Source organism: Bos indicus, chromosome 23 (genome assembly GCF_029378745.1).
Source record: "Bos indicus isolate NIAB-ARS_2022 breed Sahiwal x Tharparkar chromosome 23, NIAB-ARS_B.indTharparkar_mat_pri_1.0, whole genome shotgun sequence".
In the NCBI taxonomy this organism is placed as follows: Eukaryota; Metazoa; Chordata; class Mammalia; order Artiodactyla; family Bovidae; genus Bos; species Bos indicus.
This window is the reverse complement of record NC_091782.1, coordinates 20,872,268-20,891,995: the sequence shown is the minus strand read 5'-3', so window position 1 is coordinate 20,891,995 and position 19,728 is coordinate 20,872,268. Positions and strand designations below refer to the sequence as shown.

At 41.5% G+C, this 19,728-nt stretch overlaps 1 protein-coding gene across 2 annotated transcripts; it reads left to right on the top strand.

The window, feature by feature from the left end:
* The first annotated feature begins 6,810 nt into the window (after nucleotides 1-6,810).
* ENPP5 (ectonucleotide pyrophosphatase/phosphodiesterase family member 5) lies at nucleotides 6,811-18,561 on the top strand. 2 transcript variants are annotated; one of them, XM_019986185.2, is made up of 4 exons: nucleotides 6,811-6,936; nucleotides 9,881-10,744; nucleotides 11,481-11,657; nucleotides 16,023-18,561. In XM_019986185.2, the coding sequence occupies exons 2-4, from the start codon at nucleotides 9,916-9,918 to the stop codon at nucleotides 16,448-16,450; spliced, it is 1,434 nt and encodes a 477-aa protein (XP_019841744.2). In that variant the 5' UTR covers nucleotides 6,811-6,936; nucleotides 9,881-9,915; the 3' UTR covers nucleotides 16,451-18,561. The 2 variants fall into 2 exon arrangements, with proteins under 2 accessions (XP_019841744.2, XP_070634167.1); XM_070778066.1 differs by lacking the exon at nucleotides 6,811-6,936 and adding an exon at nucleotides 6,937-7,076.
* The last annotated feature ends 1,167 nt before the right edge of the window (nucleotides 18,562-19,728 follow it).

Sequence of the window (19,728 nt, the reverse complement as noted above, 5' to 3'; positions counted from 1 at the left end):
TCAGCAGGTGGATTCTTTACCAGTGAGCTATGTGGAAAGCCCTAAAAGATGATTAAGTGTACATTTTAAATATAAATACCTAGGATTTCCCTGATGGTCTAGTGGTTAAGAGTCCAAGCTTCCAATGCAGGGGATGTGGGTTCAACCCCTGGTCAGGAAATTAAGATCCCACATGCTGTGCAGTGAGGCCAAAAAAAGAAAATTAGACAAATAAATATAAGTACCTAGAATAGATAATATGTCTTTTTGGTCTGAGAATAGGACAGTAGGTTTAGATCCTCCTAGACTTGGAATAAATTAGCAAAATTACAATACCCATGGTAAGCCAATACATTTCAAAATAAATAATGAACTTAAACTAAGTAGTACTTAAAGGCTTCTAAATGATATATTCTCCATGAAGAACTGAGACTGTGGTTTCGACTAAAGGTTTTCACCCCAAACACCACAAATATGGGTGCAATTTTCTATTTGACTTCTGAGAACTTCTTCTTTCAAAATAGACCTCAAACCAGATACCAAAAGACAACTCTCCCTCCTATCTGCATTGCTGCTAAGTAGCTTCAGTCATGTCTGACTCTGTGCGACCCCATAGACGGCAGCCCACCAGGCTCCTCTGTCCATGGGATTCTCCAGGCAAGAACACTGGAGTGGGTTGCCATTTCCTTCTCCAATGCATGAAAGTGAAAATTGAAAGTGAAGTTGCTCAGTCGTATCCGACTCTTAGCGACCCCATGGACTGCAGCCTACCAGGCTCCTCCATCCATGGAATTTTCCAGGCAAGAGTACTGGAGTGGGGTGCCATTGCCTTCTCCACCTGTCTGTATTAGAAACACTCTAAACTGATTTTATTATTCAACAAGTGACATTAAGTTCCACCCTAGTAAATAATAGTTTATGGTTAACTTTGCTGTATAGTTTCCAGACTTTGCTTCATCAGGTGAAAGAACATGAGAACCAGCAAAGCAGGTGGCCCCAAGGAGTCCCCAGACTTGTAAGTTCAAGTTCTTATATGCTGCACACTGAGCTGATTGGCTCATGGCTACACACAGAAATGTGACCACTAAAAGTCAGGCTTCATTAGGCCTAATTCATGAATGTTTGTGGGGAAAAGCACAACGCAGGGTTTATTTTTTATTGCTGTTGTTTTTGAGGTGTAATTTACATACGATAACATTCAGTGTGTGTTTTCAGGTGTATAGTTCTCTGGATTTTGACAAATTTGGTCAGGCAACCACCATCACAGTCAAAAGTCCCTTACATCAGAAAGTTCCCCTGTGCATCTTTGTAGCCAATACCCCCAATCCCTTCATTCCTAGCCCCTGGAAGCCAGCAACCTAGTGTCCGTCCCTATCACTTTGCCTTGTCAAGAATGTCATATAAATGGAAACATGGAATAAATAGGCATTTGTATTTGACTTCTTTCATTTAACAAAATGCTTTAGGGACTCCTCCAGGTTGTTGCATGTATCAATACTTCATTCCTTCTTATTGGTGAATAATCTTCCATTTATGGACATACCAGAATTTGCATATCTATGCATTGTTGAGGGATATTTGGGTTGTTTCCAACTTTTATTTTTCCTTCCCCCCCCCCACTTATGTATTTATTTTTTAATTGAAGGATAATTGCTTTACATAATTTTGTGGTTTTCTGTCATACATCAACAAGAATCAACCACAGGTACACCCAAGTTTTTTTTAAAACTTTTTGACCTTGTCTTGCAGCATATGAGATCTTAGCATCTGGATCAGGGATCAAACCCACATCTCCTGCATTGGAAGCACAGAGTCTTCACCGCTGGACAGCCAGGGAAGTCCCATGGTTCTAGTTTTTAATGCTGATTACAGCTATTAAAAATTTGCTTGTAAGTTTTGGAGTAGATATCTTCATTTTTATTGGTTGAATACCTACAAGTGGGATTTCTGAGGTATATGGTAAGTGTGCATGTAATTTTTTTTTTTCGTGCATGTAATTTTATAGGAAACTTCCAAACTGTTTTCCAAAGTGGCTGTACCACTCACATCAGCAATGTATCATCACTGCAGTTGCTCTGCATCCTTGTCAGTAATAGACATTGTCAGGACTTTGGATGTAGGCTGAGCTATAAAATTAAACATTCTGCTAGCCACATGTACTGGGTTGAATAGTATTCTCTTCAAATTCACATTCATCTGGAACCTCAGAAGAAGACCTGCTTTGGAATGCAACTGTAACTTTTTTTTGCAGCTGTAACTAGTTAATATTTTTAGTGTTTTATTTATTAAAAAAATTTTTTTTAATTCGTATTAGAATATAGTTGATTGGAAAAGACTCCGATCCTGGGAGGAATTGGGGGCAGGAGGAGAAGGGGACGACAGAGGATGAGATGGCTGGATGGCATCACTGACTCAATGGACGTGAGTCTGAGTGAACTCCGGGAGTTGGTGATGGACAGGGAGGCCTGGCGTGCTGTGATTCATGGGGTCACAAAGAGTCGGACATGACTGAGTGACTTAACTGAACTGAATTGATAGTTGATTTATGACCCGGATTTGATCCCTGGGTCCGAAAGATCCCCTGAAGAAGGGAATGGTCACCCACTCCAGTATTCTTGCCTGGAGAATTCCATAGACAGAGGAGCCTAGCAAGCTACAGTCCATGTGGTCACAAAGAGTTGGACATGACTGAGCACTGAGCAGCAGCATAGTTGATTTACAATGTGTTAGGTTCAGATGTACAGCGAAAGAATAAATTATACATATACATATATCCACTCTTTTTTAGATTCTTTTCCTATATAGGGCATTACAGTATTGGGTAGAGTTTGTGCTATATAGTAGGTCATTATTAGTTACCTGTTTTATATATAGTAATGTGTATGTGTCAATCCCAGTCTCCCAATTTATCCCTCCCCACTTACCCCTGGTAACCATAGGTTTGTTTTCTACATCCGCAACTCTATTTCTGTTTGGTAAATAAGTTCATTTGTACCATTTTTTTAGATTTCACATATAAATGATATCATATGATACTTGTCTTTCTCAGTTAGACTAGTTAAATTTAGATAAGGTCTTACTGGACTAAAGGGGCCTTCATTCCAGTGACTGGTGCCCTCATAACAAGGCCACGTGAAGACATAGAGACTTACAGAGGAAAACAGCACGTGACGATGGGGGCAGTGACTGGAGCTGAGTTGCATCAGGCCCAGGAATGCCAGAACCAGTGGAAGCTGGAAGAGACAAGGCAGTATTCTTCCTTGGAGCCTCTGGAGGAGGGTGGCCCTGCCAACATCTGGACTTCAGACTTCAAGCTTCCAAAGCTGTGGGAGAATACATTTCTGTTGACCTAAGCCATCCAGGTGGTGGTGATTTGTTCCAGTAACTCTAGAAAAAATAATATACTATGAATACAATTTGCAAAATCTGGTCATGCAAAGAAGTTTACAAGGTTATATTTGACTTCCATAAAGCTTTCTGAGGGTAAAGCATACTAAATGTGTGGAAATAGAGTCCTATTAGGTACAAATATAGCATTAGCAGCCTAAATTACTAATAAGCATAAAAATACTTGGACTAAATCTTTAAACAGTCTATAATTTAACTTTTCTTTCATTGGGTTGTACTTCTGCTGAGTACAGTGAAGTACTACTATTTATCAAGTGAAAAGTCATCCCTAGAGACAGGGGATAATCAGAAATTAGGGCTAAGTCAGGAATTTGGGATTAACAGATACACATTACTATACATAAAATGGGCTTCCCTGGTAGCTCAGCTGGTAAAGAATCCATCTGCAATGCAGGAGACGCCGGTTCAATTCCTGGGTTGGGAAGATCCCCTGGAGAAGGGAAAGGCTACCCACCCCAGTATTCTGGCCTGGAGAATTCCATGGACTGTATAGTCCATGGGGTCACAAAGAGTCAGACATGACTAAGCAACTTTCACTTACTTATATATAAAATAGATAAACAACAAGGACCTACTGCATATCACAGGGAACTATATTCAGTATCTTTTAATAACCTGTAATGGAAGAGAATCTGAAAAAGTATATATATATAACTGAATCGCTTTGCTGTACACCTGAAACATTGTAAATCAGCTATACTTAAATTAAAAAAATAATTAAGGTCAGTTCAGAACCAGAATCCTTATTGTTGTTCAGTCACCAAGTCGTATCCTACTCTTTGTGACTGCATGGACTGCAGCATGCCAGGCTTCCTTGTCCATCCCCATCTCCCAGAGTTTGCCTAAGAGAATCCTTGTGATTCTTAATCTATGGCTGTTCAATATGTGAGACTCATATTTTGCAGAATGTTCTATAAAGGCTTAAGAGATAGACTTTGCTTTAATTTATTGTTGTGACACAGTATATTACAACCCTAAAGATTTTTTAAATTTTTGTAAAATAATTTGCTCATTCACCCTACCATGGTGTATACACTAGTTTTGAAAAGAAAACGACTGTTGCAGAACCAGTCTCGGCTATTTCATTAAAAAAAAAAATCCTATTTTAGTTTTAACTCAAACCTCTTCTAGCTCCTCAGAAAGAAAATAATTCTGCTCTCAAACCCCTATTAGACTTCTTTAGATAGGTAGAGGAATCCCCATCTGTACCCCAAAACCCTTGAAAGAAGCTGATTCTTCTGTTATACCATTATGCATAAAAATGTTACTAGCTCAGTCATTATATTAATCAACAATTATATTAATTCAATAATATAAAACAAAGGAATAGCAACAGTCAACCAGTTTGTGGTTTAGGCCAGGGGTCCCCAGCCTCCAGGACCAAATGCCTGATGACCTGAGGTGGAGCTGATGTAATCGTAATAGAAATAAAGTGCACAATAAATGTACTGCATTTGAATCATCCCTAAACCATCCCCACCCCACCCTGAGTCCATGGAAAAATTGTCTTCCACGAAACCTGTCCCCAGTGCCAAAAAAGTTGGGGATCGCTAGCTTAGGTGACCATAATTGGCTGAGTAGTGATGGCAATTGGACAGAGCTCAAGGCAACAGACAGGGCAGAAGGGCTGGTACAGATGTGGAAGCAGGATTTCCATGTTTTTACAATCATTCTTCTATCTCTACTATGTAAGCCAGGTTTTTTCCCTATTAGCAACATGAGTTATATCATTAGCCTGCCAGTTGACTCTAGATGTCATCACATGGAGATCTGGGCAGTGTCTCTGGCACTCGCCGGGCCCCTCATGAGTCATTTTCCGTGCTGTGCATTGTGGTTAACAGCTGCATCATGCCTGTGTCGCAGAGGTGACTTGTGAATACAATCTTGTCTTCGTAAAAAGTTTGCAGAGCCAAGCAGTGCCATCTGAACAGACTCCAACAGTATTCAGCGATCCATGTAAAAGACAAGCCTGTTTTCACTACTCTGCTCTCTAATCAGCATATGCTGTTCTCTGAATGTTTTGGGAGAACATAGGGTTGGTCTATTCTTGGGGGACAAAGACTTATAATATTGGGCCACCCTGTTCCAAGTTGGGGCAATTTCAAAGGACAGGGCTTTGGGGACTTGGAACAACCTGTTCAGCTTCACTGCAACTGAATCTGGCCAAACACAGACATCAGTCTCCCTCTCAATCCCCATCCCACGTGTGGAAAACCATAAACTCAAGTCATTACAAATAAAAGGCTGTGGAAGAGTGCCCAGATCCCCCTGTGGGTGGTATGACGCTGTGGGAAAGGAGCCATTGGGGTAGGGACTGTCCCTCTATGGGAAGTTGAGAGAAGGAGAAAAAACAATGACCAAAATGTTTGCCTTGTTTAATTAACTCTCAGCAAGGCTGTCTATTCATTACAGTTCTGGTGTACCAGGGAAGTGAGCTCCAGGGGACCCAGAACTACTGGTTCTGCTCTCCATTTTAACCGCTAATTAGATATTTACATTTAAGTTGCAACAACCAGCAGATATTATTGCCCATTGCAGGGTGGTTAGAATTAGGTTTGGGAATTGTGTAGATGGACAAATTTTTTCAGGGGAACTGGAAGTCACTGCTATAATTTATGATAAATATAGCTGAGATCATATTGGCAAACTAGGTACCTGTCTGCACTCCCTCCCGCCTAAAAATACCATCCATTACAAAACAAAACAAAACAAGACAAAAAACACTAAAAAATTAATTCATTTCAGAATGGGAATAGAAGAAACAGGGTCAAGAAAGAGGAATCAGATCCGAAGTTCAATCCTGCATGTTTAAAAACAAAGCTAGGAGCAGAATCTGGTGCCTGGCATAGCTATTCAGCCTCGCAGCCGGTGCAGATTAACCCGATTCTGAACCTGGTTTGGTGTAATATGTGCATTCTCAGGAACCACACTATTGCAGATTCCTCAGAGACCTGACCTTGCAAAAACCAGGACGGTAAAATTAAATCCTTTTAAATTAGATTTTGTATAGTCCCATTGACCTCCCGGGGTGCTCTGGTGTTCCTCGGAGCAAAGTCCAGAGTATGGTGCTACCCATTTGTGATCAGAAAACAGAAGAAAACTGGAGATGAGAAATCGGGTAAGAGAATAGTAGCTTTTAACGAAAACAGTGTTGAAACACATCAACCACTATTGGGAGTAGAGCCCTATGACCTCTCTGCATCACTGCCCACAGCATAACTGCCCGTCTAGAAAAGGCACAATGCAGAATGTTTCTGTGATCCGGCAGAGGGGGCCTTAGCGAGCCCTGGGGCTCCTTCTCCTTCCTGCCCCCTGGAACCTCCAGGCTGGGTCCAAGTCACCCCTCACTCCCCTGACTCCCGCCGGATCCACCCTTCAAATCCCGCAGTGCCCGCCCCACTGATTGACAGACGGGGCAGCCACTCCCAGGAGCCCGGCTTTCTCTTTGTCCCGTAGCCAATAGGAGCCAAGAGGCGGGGCCTGCGGCCGGTAGGCGGTGCTGGTCAGGTGCAGTGCTGGTCAGGTGCTCTGCGTTGAGTTGGCGAGCAGGTGAGCAGCTGTGGATTTGGGGGGCACCCTTTGCTCCCGCCGGCTCCTGGCTGTTGCCCCGGGTCTGCGGGAGGGATCCCTTTCCAGGCCTTCCCTCCCATTGCCCCAAACCGATGCGGACTGAGCGGATCGCCGCGAGGGTAAGAGTCGGGGAAAGTGGGAGGCTGGCCTCCTCGAGACCCACCTGCCTCTTTAGGGACCCCCAAACTATCCTTCCTCCCGTTTCCACTGCACACTTGTACAGAGCCCACGTTAGGGCATCTTCTGGCCTCGGTGGGCGGGCTGGAGTTCTACAAATTGGGAACGTACCCTACGCCGAGATCCTTCCCGGAGCTAGGATGAAATCCCGGTGAAAACGATGGGGATACGCATCACCATCCTCTTGACGTCTGTTCGCTCTACATACACCTTCTCATCCTTCACTTTCTCTCCTCTCCTTTCTTGGCGCCCCTTTCCTCTAGATTTCCAAGGCTGTAGGGGAAGGGCTGGAGGGGCGAGGAATTGGAAAGCAGCCCAGTGAAATCTGGACCCAGAACGAGGGATTCCACAGCGCCATGAAGCACTTTGTGTTGGAAAAGAAAGAAATCAGATTTCTTCCATCCCCACCCCCGCTTCCCTGTTTGTTGCTTTATGTCATCGATGTGATAATGTTGGTTCCTCTTACCAAACATTCCTAAGCTTGAGGCAATGGTTAGCCTTTGTTTATTTGCGTTTGTCCCAGGAAAGCAGTTCGGTCCTGCTTATTACAGTTGCTGAATTAATTTACTACAATAGAGGAGAAATCAGATGTTTCATGTCGTTGATTCATTTTTTAGCTTTAAATTATATTTGGTTCATAGTATCCTTTCTTGTGTTAAGAAAGTGAAGGACAAGAGAGGAAGAGGAAGAATCACCATTCTTAGCTAGAAATGTTAGTAAATATTTTTGCAGTTCCTTATTGGGACTGATTATTCATGTTCCTTCCAGAACTGGGAAGTTTCTTGCCATTTGAAGAATAGTTTTTTAAATTTAATTTTTGAGCCATTGTCTGGAGATCAATACCTACAACAATTTCAGTTTAAGTAATGTTCTGGTATGCTGAAATCATGGTTAAAAAAAACAAACAAAACAAAACAGAAGCAGAATGCTTGCCCCTGGTAGCAAAGCAGGCATGCCAAGCAATTTTTATTTACCAGCACTTATAAAATAGGAGGGCAAGACAGGTTCTTTTTCTGAGGTTTAAAAATGTTTTCAGCATATTCAAATTAGGAAGGTGTCAAAAACTGAATTCAAGAGATTTCTTGGCACAAAATATAGTTAGATCCAGGTTTGGTGGGCTTATAAATAACTTCATGCAAGAATGAAGAGCAGAGGGAAATCCTGACTGGATTTGCAAACCTAATGAGAACTGACAAAATTTACATATGTATTGTTTTTCGTATTATCTCTTATTAGCTTTCTTGAATAGAATAAAAGCTTTTTAGAAATAGAGGCAGGTGAACAACAGCAATTACAACTGCTTTGATCCCAAGAGATTTATTTAATCCTGGGAAGTGCCTGTTCTACACACACCACTGATAAGATTAAATGTTGATGAATTTTAACATTAGGAAAAATGAAAGTGAAAGTCACTGTCTTGTCTGACTCTTTGTGACCCCATGGACTGTAGCCCACCAGGCTCCTCTGTCCATGGAATTCTCCAGGCAAGAATACTGGAGTGGGTTGCCATTTCCTTCTCCAGGGGATTTTCCCGACCCAGGGATCGAACCCAGGTTTCCTGCATTGCAGGCAGACGCTTTACCAACGGAGCCACCAGGGAAGCCACTAACATTAGGAAGGTCAACATCAAATTTCAGATTTACACTTCTGTTATACTTAGTTCCGAACCTAACTGTTTTATTTAAAGAAGACTATGTTTTGATTGAGGGCAGAAGGAGAAGAGGGCGTCAGAGGATGGGATGGCTAGATGGCATCACTTATGCAATAGACATGAACTTGGGCAAACTTCAGGACATGGTGAGAGACAGAGAGGCCTGGTGTGCTGCAGTCCATGGAGTCTCAAAGAGTCAGACATGACTGGGCGACCAAACAACAACAACAACATGCTTTGATTATTTGGAGAAGGAAATGGCAACCCACTCCAGTATTCTTGCCCGGAAAATCCCATGAACAGAGGAGCCTGGCAGGCTGCAGTTCATAGGGTTGCATAGAGTCAGACATGACTGAAGCAATTTAGCACACACACATGCTTTGATTATTAATACATGAATACCGATTATGTTTCACAAATATATTAGAATGTCACAGTTTTCATGTCACTTCAAGACACCAAGTTAATCTCTTACTATGATGGACCAAACATAAGGCCTTGCCATTGAAACATGGAGGTTTACCTATGTATTTTTAAACAATATTATTTTTGAGTTTGCTAGTGCTAATTCCTGTTGCTAGGTTCCTACAGCATGTCGAACACTAATGATGAATGTGTCCATAGGTATTTCAGTTCAGTTCAGTTGCTCAGTTGTGTCCGACTCTTTGCAACCCCATGGACTGCAGCATGCCAGGTCTCCCTGTCCATCACCACTTCCCGGAATATTTGGACATGTATAAATGTCCATGAGCAGGAGCCAGAAGTCTAAGTCAACCTGAAAATGTTTCTGAAAAGTTGTATGCAAATTATTTCATCTTTTAAAATAATATTTGGGGATATAATTTACATAATTTCTTTGAGGAAATGTTTTGGTAAGTTCTTAGAAACTAAAACAATTTCTAAAGTGTGAATATATTTCTTAGCTTTGTTATAGAGAGCCCCATGTTTCTTGTTTAAGATGAAATTCTGCAACATAAACCTTCCAGGCTGTGATGTATACTATAACTGGGGTTACTAAGTGCCATCATTCTCTGTTTTGGGTAAAGTATGTAAAACGAAATTATTGCCATTAACTTCTATATTTTTCTTATACAGATTATCTTACACTGAAGCAATCAAGTAGTTTAAAAATGACTTCAAAACTTCTCCGGGTGTCCTTCATGCTTGCTGCATTAACACTTTCAGTTACATTTTCTCTCCAATCAGACCAGCCAAAGGTTCTGCTAGTTTCATTTGACGGATTCCGCTGGGATTATTTATACAGAGTTCCAACACCCCATTTTCACTATATTATGAAATACGGTGTCCAGGTGCAGCAAGTTACTAATATTTTTATTACAAAGACCTACCCTAACCATTATACTTTGGTCACTGGCCTCTTTGCTGAGAATCATGGTATTGTGGCAAATGACATGTATGACCCTATTCTGAACAAATCTTTCTCCTTGGATGACATGGATATTTATGATTCTGAGTTTTGGGAAGAAGCGACACCGATATGGATCACAAATCAGAGGGCAGGACACACGAGTGGTGCGGCCATGTGGCCCGGAACAGACGTCAAAATACATGGAAGTTTTCCCACTCACTACATGCCTTACAATGACTCCGTTTCATTTGAAGACAGAGTTGCCAAAATTATTGAGTGGTTTACGTCAAAAGAGCCCATCAGTCTTGGTCTTCTTTATTGGGAGGAACCTGATGATATGGGCCACCAGTTGGGACCAGACAGTCCGCTCATGGGGCCTGTCATTTCAGATATTGACCACAAGTTAGGATATCTCATACAAATGCTGAAAAAGGCAAAATTGTGGAATGTTCTGAACCTGATCATCACAAGTGACCATGGAATGACTCAGTGTTCCCAGGAGAGGATCATAGAGCTTGACCAATATCTGGATAGAGAGCACTACACCTTGATTGACCAATCGCCAGTGGCCGCCATCTTGCCCAGGGAAGGTCAGCCTGAACTGAGTGGTGATCTGGGGCGGGGTGTGGACGTGGGTCTTCATTGCTGTGTGGGCTTTTCTCTAGTTGTGGTGTGAAGGCTTCTCATTGCAGTGCCTTCTCTTGTTGCAGAGCACAGGCTTTAGGGCCTGAAACTTTTTACAAACCTCATCTCAAAGCCTCATACCAACCTGTCATTCATTATTTCTGTTTTAAAGGTAGATTCTGTTTGAGTTTTAAACAAACTCAAAACGTTTAACATGCCCAAAAAGAATTTGAAAGAGAATGGATACCTGTATGTGTATAACTGAAATCACTTTGTTGTGCAACTGAAAAGAATCCAACGTTGTCAATCAACTACACTCCAATATAAAATAAAAAGGCCTTTTTTTTTTTTAAAGTTTTACATCCCCAGGGTTGCAAAGAGTTGAGCATAACTGAAACAGCTTAGCACACTCATGCACACATGGACATGTGTATTTAAGTCTTTAGAGATTTCTGGTTCAATAAAATGTCTTCTCTGAAGGTGAATTTATTTTAAGAGAAGATTATTTCTCAGTTTCCCCCGTGGGGAGCGGGGGCGGGCAGGGGCTCTAAATTGTCTGGTAAGACTTCATTACCTTGAACTTGCTGACTGTCTACATCAGTAGGATGTCTGCATTGACTGACCTCTGTTACCATGGTTGCTTCTTGGCTGTAGCGGTGAAAAGTCTTGTTCTGACTGCTTCTCCTCGTCCTTCTGTTTTAGGCAAATTTGATGAAGTCTATGAAGCACTAGCTCAAGCTCATCCTAATCTGACTGTTTACAAAAAGGAAGAGGTTCCGGAAAGATGGCATTACAAACACAACAGTCGAATTCAGCCCATTCTCGCAGTGGCTGACCACGGCTGGCATATTTTACGGAATAAGTCAGATGACTTCCTGTGTGAGTATGTTACAGTCTTTCTCCCCATTCTGCATCGTCTGCTAAAGTGGAGGCCAACTGGGAGTTGTTTCTGCTGTATTCAACATTCTGTTTACCGATTGAATAACTAGGCTAGTGTCATACATTAATAGCTAAATAAAGATCCAATAAATATCCCAATAAAGATTTACTGGGACTTTAAAATGAGGTAACCTACTAAAAGTGAAACATTTACTTCTCTTGAAGTCATCAGACCAAAGATAAGCACCGTGCCCGTTATAACCATTATGTTCCTGAGAAAAACCTGAGTTTTGTAAATTGAATCATTTTCTGCATCTGTTTCATACTCTGGTTTCATAAAAGCGTCATCTCTATTTTTCTCTGCAGTTGTCAGCTTTCTAGTTTCTTTTGCCCTGTGGCTCTACAAAATATAGGCCAGCTTTGCTTTACACCTTGGGAACATTTCTAAAAAGAAGTGCATATTGGCATGGATAAACATATATCAAGATATATTTTCCTAATGAATACCTAGTGGTGTAATTCTGGAGGTGTTTCCATTATATAAATTTAGAAGATGATGGAAATCCCATTGAAAATTCAAGCGTACAAAATAACTTTCTGCCATCCATAATAGAGGCTTCCCTGGTGGCTCAGATGGTAAAGAATTTGTCTGCACTGTAGCAGACCCAGGTTCGATCCCCGGGTTGGAAAGATCCCCTGGAGGAGGGCATGGCGGCCCACTCCAGTATTCTTGCCTGGAGAATTCCATGGACAGAGGAGCCATCCATAACGTGTAGTTTTCCCTTTTCACACAGCTTTTAACAAGTCAGTCAAATGGAAGTCATCCACAGGATGTAACTCATCTTTATCGTGCCTTCCATTTGCATATTTGCTCTCAAACTGACTGCCCACCCTTACCCTGATCTGCTCTGTATCAGCAGTGACAGATCCCTGCTGCTGCTGCTGCTAAGTCGATTCAGTCATGTCCGACTCTGTGCGACCACATAGACGGAAGCCTACGAGGCTCCCCCATCCCTGGGATTCTCCAGGCAAGAACACTGGAGTGGGGTGCCATTTCCTTCTCCAATGCATAAAAGTGAAAAATGAAAAGGAAGTCTCTCAGTCATGTCCGATTCTTAGCGACCCCATAGACTGCAGCCTACCAGGCTCCTCCATCCATGGGATTTTCCAGGCAAGAGTACTGGAGTGGGGTGCCATTGCCTTCTCCGATATCAGCAGTGACAGATCTCTACAGACTAAATTTCCCAAGCTACTTTGTAAGCTGGTTTCTGGTTCCATTTGGCCAATAGAGAACCTTGGCAGGAGTATGGAAGGCAGGAGTTTGGCAGAAGCCAGGGTCTGTCCCCCATTCTGTCTGCCCCAGCCTAGGACTTCATGTCCACTGTGATCCCAGCTCTGGAAAACCTCCCTGTCTGTGGCCTCAGCTCCTACTGAGTAGTCCTGCCTTTGGGGCTCTGGTGACTCCACCTCTTCCTTCTGTCTCTCCAGCTCTGGGGGCCATTGAGGTTGCCACTGGGGACTATTCCCACTGGTCTACTCATGGGGTAACCTTGCCATCTCATGTTTACTTCTGAGCTTCAACACTAGCCCTCATCTGAAACTCCCTCTCTTAAATTACCTGGCATGGGATCTGCTTCCCTGGCTGATAGAGACATTCACACGCACTACCAACCAATTCACTGGGGGTTGTTTCCATTGTTACTGAATGTTGAAGCAAGCATATGGTACTGACACTGACTAGAAATGCTCCTTGATACATTTGAGATATTAAAAAAATGTCCCTTTAGGTAGAATTGGGTTCGCATCATGTTTATTGATAAAGAGAAAAGCAGTTACCTGGCAGTGGCATTTATAGAGCATAAATGAGTCATACTGGCAGATGTATATGTGATGGATTCAGATCCTTAAAACAGGTTTTACATACAGATAATAATCTGTAAACCAATATTTAATCAGGCCAGGAGAGCTGTATTAAAGTTTTTAAAAATAATTTCTTTGGCCATGGGAATAGTTGCCAGCTTTATATGTTCAGGCTTTCATGTATTGTGCAGGTGACTCTTATGTGAGAGGAGTTGCTTAGAAAAGAACTGCTGTCTCTGAAGAGACAGAATTACAATTAACAATTAACATAAATGTCAGTGGCTCTCTTGAAACTTTGGTTCAGTGAACTACAATTACATAATAGATGGTCACTCCTATTTTGAATCTAAAACCTTAATGGTGCTCCTGTTTATGTTAATGTTCAACATAATTATTTTTTCAACAAAATAATTAAGTACTGGCTACTACAGTCCTTCTCAGCCTGAGTTCTAGAAGAGAATTCAGCCCTAATGTCCAAAAGCAGCGGTTCTCAAAATGTGTTCCCTGGACCAGCATCATCCAAATCTCCTGGGAACTCATTAGACATGCAGATTCTTGGGCCCAACCCAGATCTACTAAACTGGGAACTGAGAGGGTGGAGCCCAGAGATCTGTGTTTTTACCTGCACCCACCCTCCCTACCCCGGAGTCTCATACACGGTCAAGTTTGAGAACCACTGCCCTTCAGTTCAGTTGAGTTGAGTCGCTCAGTCGTGTCCGACTCTTTGCGACCCCATGAATCGCAGCACGCCAGGCCTCCCTGTCCATCACCAACTCCCGGAATTCACTCAAACTCACGTCCACTGAGTTGGTGATGCCATCCAGCCATCTCATCCTCTGTTGACCCCACTGCCCTTAGGCATCCATTATTAAATACTGTCTGCTGGATCAAGCGTTTATGGTAGGGGCTACCGCTAGGAAGGGCTTCCTGGGTGGCTCAGTGGTAAGGAGTCTGTCTGCCTGTAATGCTGGAGACCCAGGTTCAATTCCTGGGTTGGGAGGATCCCCTGGAAAAGGAAATGACAACCCACTCCAGTATTCTTGCCTGGAGAATTCCATGGACAGAGGAGCCTGGTGGGCTATGGTCCATGGAGTTGCAAATATTTGGACATAACTGAGTGACTGAGCATTCACCACTAGGAAAAAAAGTCCCTCTTCATGGGAAAGGTTTTCTAAGTCATAATGAGTTCACTTCAAGTCTGATTTTCTAGTAAGAAGTGTGATAGGATTTACTTTGCCTTCATGATTAGAGTCTAGATCCAACTTTTCATAGACAGGAGCCCAACAATCATCCAATTACAAATTATATAATGGCACATTTCCCAATGTTCCTGTTGATTAAGTAGAATAGCACAGCCCCAGTCAGATGATTCCTAGTGATTCATAAATCCAGCATTATTTCCCCTTGAATAAGAAACTCAAAAGAATCATAGCACTAAAAATGACTCCTTTAAAAGATGGATTTTGCCAGGCAGATTTGGAATTACTCTGAGAAGACGACTCTCAGAGGAATTGATTTAGGATTTTTTTTTCAATTCTGTGTTCCCATTGCACATTTCCTAGTAGCAAACACAAGCAGTAGAGGCCAATTTGCCAGTCATTCTCACCACCTTTAAAATACAGCCTTTCAATTCTCTTTGGTTGCCATTTTATTGGCAGTAGAACCCTGATATTATGCTAGAGCCACAAGCCTTTAAAAGGCAGCTTTTATTATGCAGGGGTTTTCATCCTTCAATTTTGTATCTTCTTCTGACTTATCAAGACTCCAAAAGTTTTTAACTTTTTTTGTAGCCATACTAAAGCAGACAGTGCTAAGCTGGATCCTGATCTGAAACACCAAGACAAGATTTTACCCACAAGTTCAGATCTTTATTTTTTGATTGTTGTTCAGTCACTATGTTGTGTTCAACTCTTTGTGACCCCGTGGACTGCAGCACACCAGGCTTCCCTGTTCTTCACTATCTCCCAGAGTTTGCTCAAACTCCTGTCCGTTGAGTCGGTGATGCCATCCAACCATCTGGTCCTCTGTCACCTTCTTCTCCTCCCGCCCTCAGTCTTTCCCAGCATCAGGGTCTTTTCTAATGAGTCAACTGATAAATTATGAATTATCATAATGATAAATTATGAATTATTGGCTTCATGACCAAGGCACCTTTATCCCTTTATCTTTAGAACAATAACTGGAACATAGTAGGTACCTAACAAGTAATTGCTGAAAATTAGTTTACCTGCCAATAAAAAAATCACTTTTGTGTTCCCCCGACTTGGCTCAGGGAAGTTTACCCTTCTTCCTGTGGCCTATGGGAAAGATTTATGATCATTTGACTTTTCGTTTCCTGAATTGAATCGTGATGTTGACCACAGCAGAGATGATGTGTAAAGGATTCTTTTACTTAAAAGTCAAATTAGATAAAATTTGCATGTAAGTCCAGCATTCAATGATACAGTTATTTCCATTTTAATACCATCTGGTTGGCTAACTTGTTCATGCATTTTATCTTCACAGTAGGCAACCACGGGTACGACAATGCATTAGCAGAAATGCATCCTATTTTCTTAGCCCACGGTCCTGCCTTCCGAAAGAATTTCACAAAAGCAGCCATGAACTCTATAGATCTGTACCCCCTGCTCTGCCACCTGCTCAACATCACTGCCCTGCCTCACAACGGATCACTCAGCAACGTTCAGGATCTGCTCAGTTCACCGACTCCAAGAGCAAGTCCTAATACCCAGACCCCTCCTCTCCTCCATGGTAGTGTGAAACCAAGAGAAAATGAACAAGACGAGTCATATGCTTATTTCATAGGGGTGTCTCTCGGTAGTGTTATAGTTATTGTGTTTTTAATAGTTCTCATTAAACATTTAATTCGAAGTCAAATACCTGCCTTACCAGATTTTCAGGCTGAAATATCTCAACCATTATTACAAGCCTAATGCTTCTGTGATGTGAAGATGGCATAGTTATGTCAGTGTTTAAAGGTTTCAGATTCTAGGGAACTAGCTTCAGACATTTGCACAGACCATTAAGCAGTTATGTAATATACAGGGGCAGTCACACACACATACACACAAACACACACACACACACGGACCAAAATATACTGACCTGCAAAGGATGAAAGATGGGGAAGTATATTTCCATTGTTCTCTCTGGCTTCCGGTAGATAAGATCCTGCTTTATTTGTACTTGGCACATACAATGTATATATTTAGCAACTTTGCACTATTTGAAGTACCTTACACATTGCACTTTACTCTCCTAATGGTACTTTTATGTGAAATGCACTTTATTGACAATTATGTCTTATCACTCAGTAGAAAAAGACAAATTTTACACCTATGTCCCAGAATACTTGTTATTCCTTGTTCTAATGGAATGAAATTTCTAATAATTCCTGAGTAATGTAGAAATATATCTCCTTACATTGGGAGAATGGGAAGAAAGTGAAAACTGTTGAAAATGAAATGTGATGACCTTTGAACGCTGGATTTCAGAGAGACGGGTTCCCAAAGCAGGGTGCATCTGTGAGCACTCCTTGTCATATTTCTTTCCATACGACATGGGTTTTCATCTTATTTCCCCCACAAAACAGAGATCCAGATGCTGCTGGATTCATTCTAGGCATATCATTTCCATCGTGACATTCATTATTGCTACTTCCTGATGTAGTCATTTTACTCTGATTTTGATAATAAAGACACCATGAATATACATTTGCTTCCTCTCAAGTCTAGCCCTGCCCTAGAAGGGTAGAAGGGACCAGGCATCATCTCAGCAGTGTTTTCTCTTGCTCTGTAATTATTTGCTTCCTTGAAAAATAAATCACTAGTAATTGCATTAAAAATCAGATTAGATCAAAGAGTGTTTTGTTTCTGGTAACCTGTAGTGACGGAGCCTTTAGATTTGAGCGTTTGAAGGTCCAGCATTGCAAGAGAGCACAAAATATATTGGGAAAAATGTCAGCGACACAGTCCTTGAAAAGAACTGTGTGGAGCTTGGGGGAAATAATTAGGAGTTTAGGGGAAAAAAATATTAGGCAGGACCAGTGTTTGCAATGTACCCAGGACAGTGCTAAAGGGTGCCTGGTGGCAAAATTTAGTGAGACACTACCTAGAGGTAACAGGTATTGAAATAAGAGTTGAGATTATAGCCTTGTTTCCTTGAAATATTTGAATATCTACTCACATATGCTCAGTGGAATCAAAGATGAATCCAGGTTCACAAACAGACATTACTCCTCAGTAGGACTTTTCATTCACAAAAGACTTTATCTCCTCAGTAGGGTTTTTCACCTGCCTGGTCATCTCAGCTCCTCATTCCCACCATGGAAAGCTGTGCTTTTGGTCTCTTAAGTAGTCTGGTTGGGGAGAGGGTAGTATTACCGGTGGTTTCTTAGAGGAAAGAGGAAGCCCCAGAAGAATAGCTTTCCTTGAAGAAAACAGAAACCAGCTTATAGACATGTGGCCCATAGATACTACTATGCTTTTGTGTATGTTTATGTGCCCACCGGCAAAGAAGTAGGTGAAATGGCAGAAGTGTTCAAGAAAGAAACTATACATTTGAGGTAAAGAACAACAAGTGGCAGAGTGAAAAGTATAAGTGCTTCCTAAAATTAGGTGAATGATTTTTAAATGATGATGCCAATAAAGTGTTAGGACCTAATTCTTAATACAACCTCTTAATGGGATAGAATGAAATCACTGGAAATGTATCAGTAGCATAGATTAAGAAGCTGAGACATGAGATGGTAGACAGCAAACTCCTCAGCAGGTCTGAACTCTGGATTAGACATTTTAGAATATGCGACTTACTCATATTGGCTTGCTTTATAGCGATCAACTGACCTGTGTGATTCAGATGCCACATCTAATGACCTGAAGATGAAATTGGTCTATTTAAAAGCAGTTACTCTTCAAGTGCAATCTGTGTATGTAAATTAATCGTTGTGTTAAATTCATTTTAGAGGGTGCTATGATGACCTTCGTGGTAAGAAGAGAGTAAATTCTCTAACGCTGATGAAATCATTAAAACTCTGAAGATTTGATTATTGAATGGTTCTTTTATTTACAGATACTTATTTTCCTGTAAAATAGCAGCGGAGAGTTTACCTGAAAGAAAATAAAATTTTACACTTTGCTGGGAAAACCTTGTCTCTCATGTTTTGACAGTTTTGTTGTTCTGGTTTTACCTGCCTGGTAAACTTTTGTGGCCAAACTCTCTGGCCAAACTTTTGTGTACAGTCAACACAAGTTAGGACACAGAAATAAAATGGAGACTGGCTAATCTTCCTGACTGTAAGTAAAAACTTTTCAAAGGTCAGAAGAATGGAATCCGCCCCCAGCACAACACTGACATCTTTTCTCTCCATCTTATATCAACTGTTTTGAAGTTGATTAATTGATACCATTTTTCCTGTTCAGGGTATGTTTTATAATTTCTTCTGCCTTTGCCACCTGCCATTTAAATTGAAAACTGCTTTGCAAAATGCTTTCTGACCTCTTAATTAGAATTGATCCTGTTATTAGTTTCAGATTCTTACAAGAACCTAGTTATAGAACATCTATTGTTGTTGTTCAGTTGCTAAGTCGCGTCTGTTTGTGATCCCATGGACTGCAGCACACCTGTCCTCTGCGCCCTTCACTATCTCCTGGAGTTTGCTCAAACTTATGTCCATTGAGTCAGTGATGCCATCCAGCCATCTCATCCCGCCCTCCTCCTGCCCTCATTCTTTCCCAGCATCAGGGTCTTTTCCAGTGAGCTGGCTCTTTGCATTAGGGGACCGAAGTATTGGAGCTTCAGTTTCAGCATCAGTCCTTCCAATGAATATTCAGGGTTGATTTCCTTTGGGATTGACTAGTTTGATTTCTGTGCTGTCCAAGGGACTCTCAAGAATCTTCTCCAGCACCACAATTCGAAAATATAAATTCTCTAGCGCTCATCCTTTTTTAGCAGCAGCAGCATCCTTCCTTATGGTCCAACTCTCACATCTGTACATGACTACTGGAAAAACATAGCTTTGCAAATCTGTATTTTCTTTTTTTATGCTAGTTTTTTATCACGTTTGATACCAATGTTATATTCACCTCAAAAACTCATGCAGGTTTTTTTCTAAAACACTAGTTTTATGAAGCTAATGTAACATTGATAATCAAAGGCAATGAAGAGGCACTAAGAAAGATGACTGGATTTTGGGCCTGAAACTTTTTTGTAG

Bases quoted from the DNA above. Each gene is read 5' to 3' on its own strand.
- ENPP5 (XM_019986185.2), top strand. From the start codon at position 9,916: ATGACTTCAAAACTTCTCCGGGTGTCCTTCATGCTTGCTGCATTAACA. The intron at 10,745-11,480 runs GTCAGCCTGAAC...CTTCTGTTTTAG, and splicing joins CGCCATCTTGCCCAGGGAAG to GCAAATTTGATGAAGTCTAT. The intron at 11,658-16,022 runs GTGAGTATGTTA...TTATCTTCACAG, and splicing joins TAAGTCAGATGACTTCCTGT to TAGGCAACCACGGGTACGAC.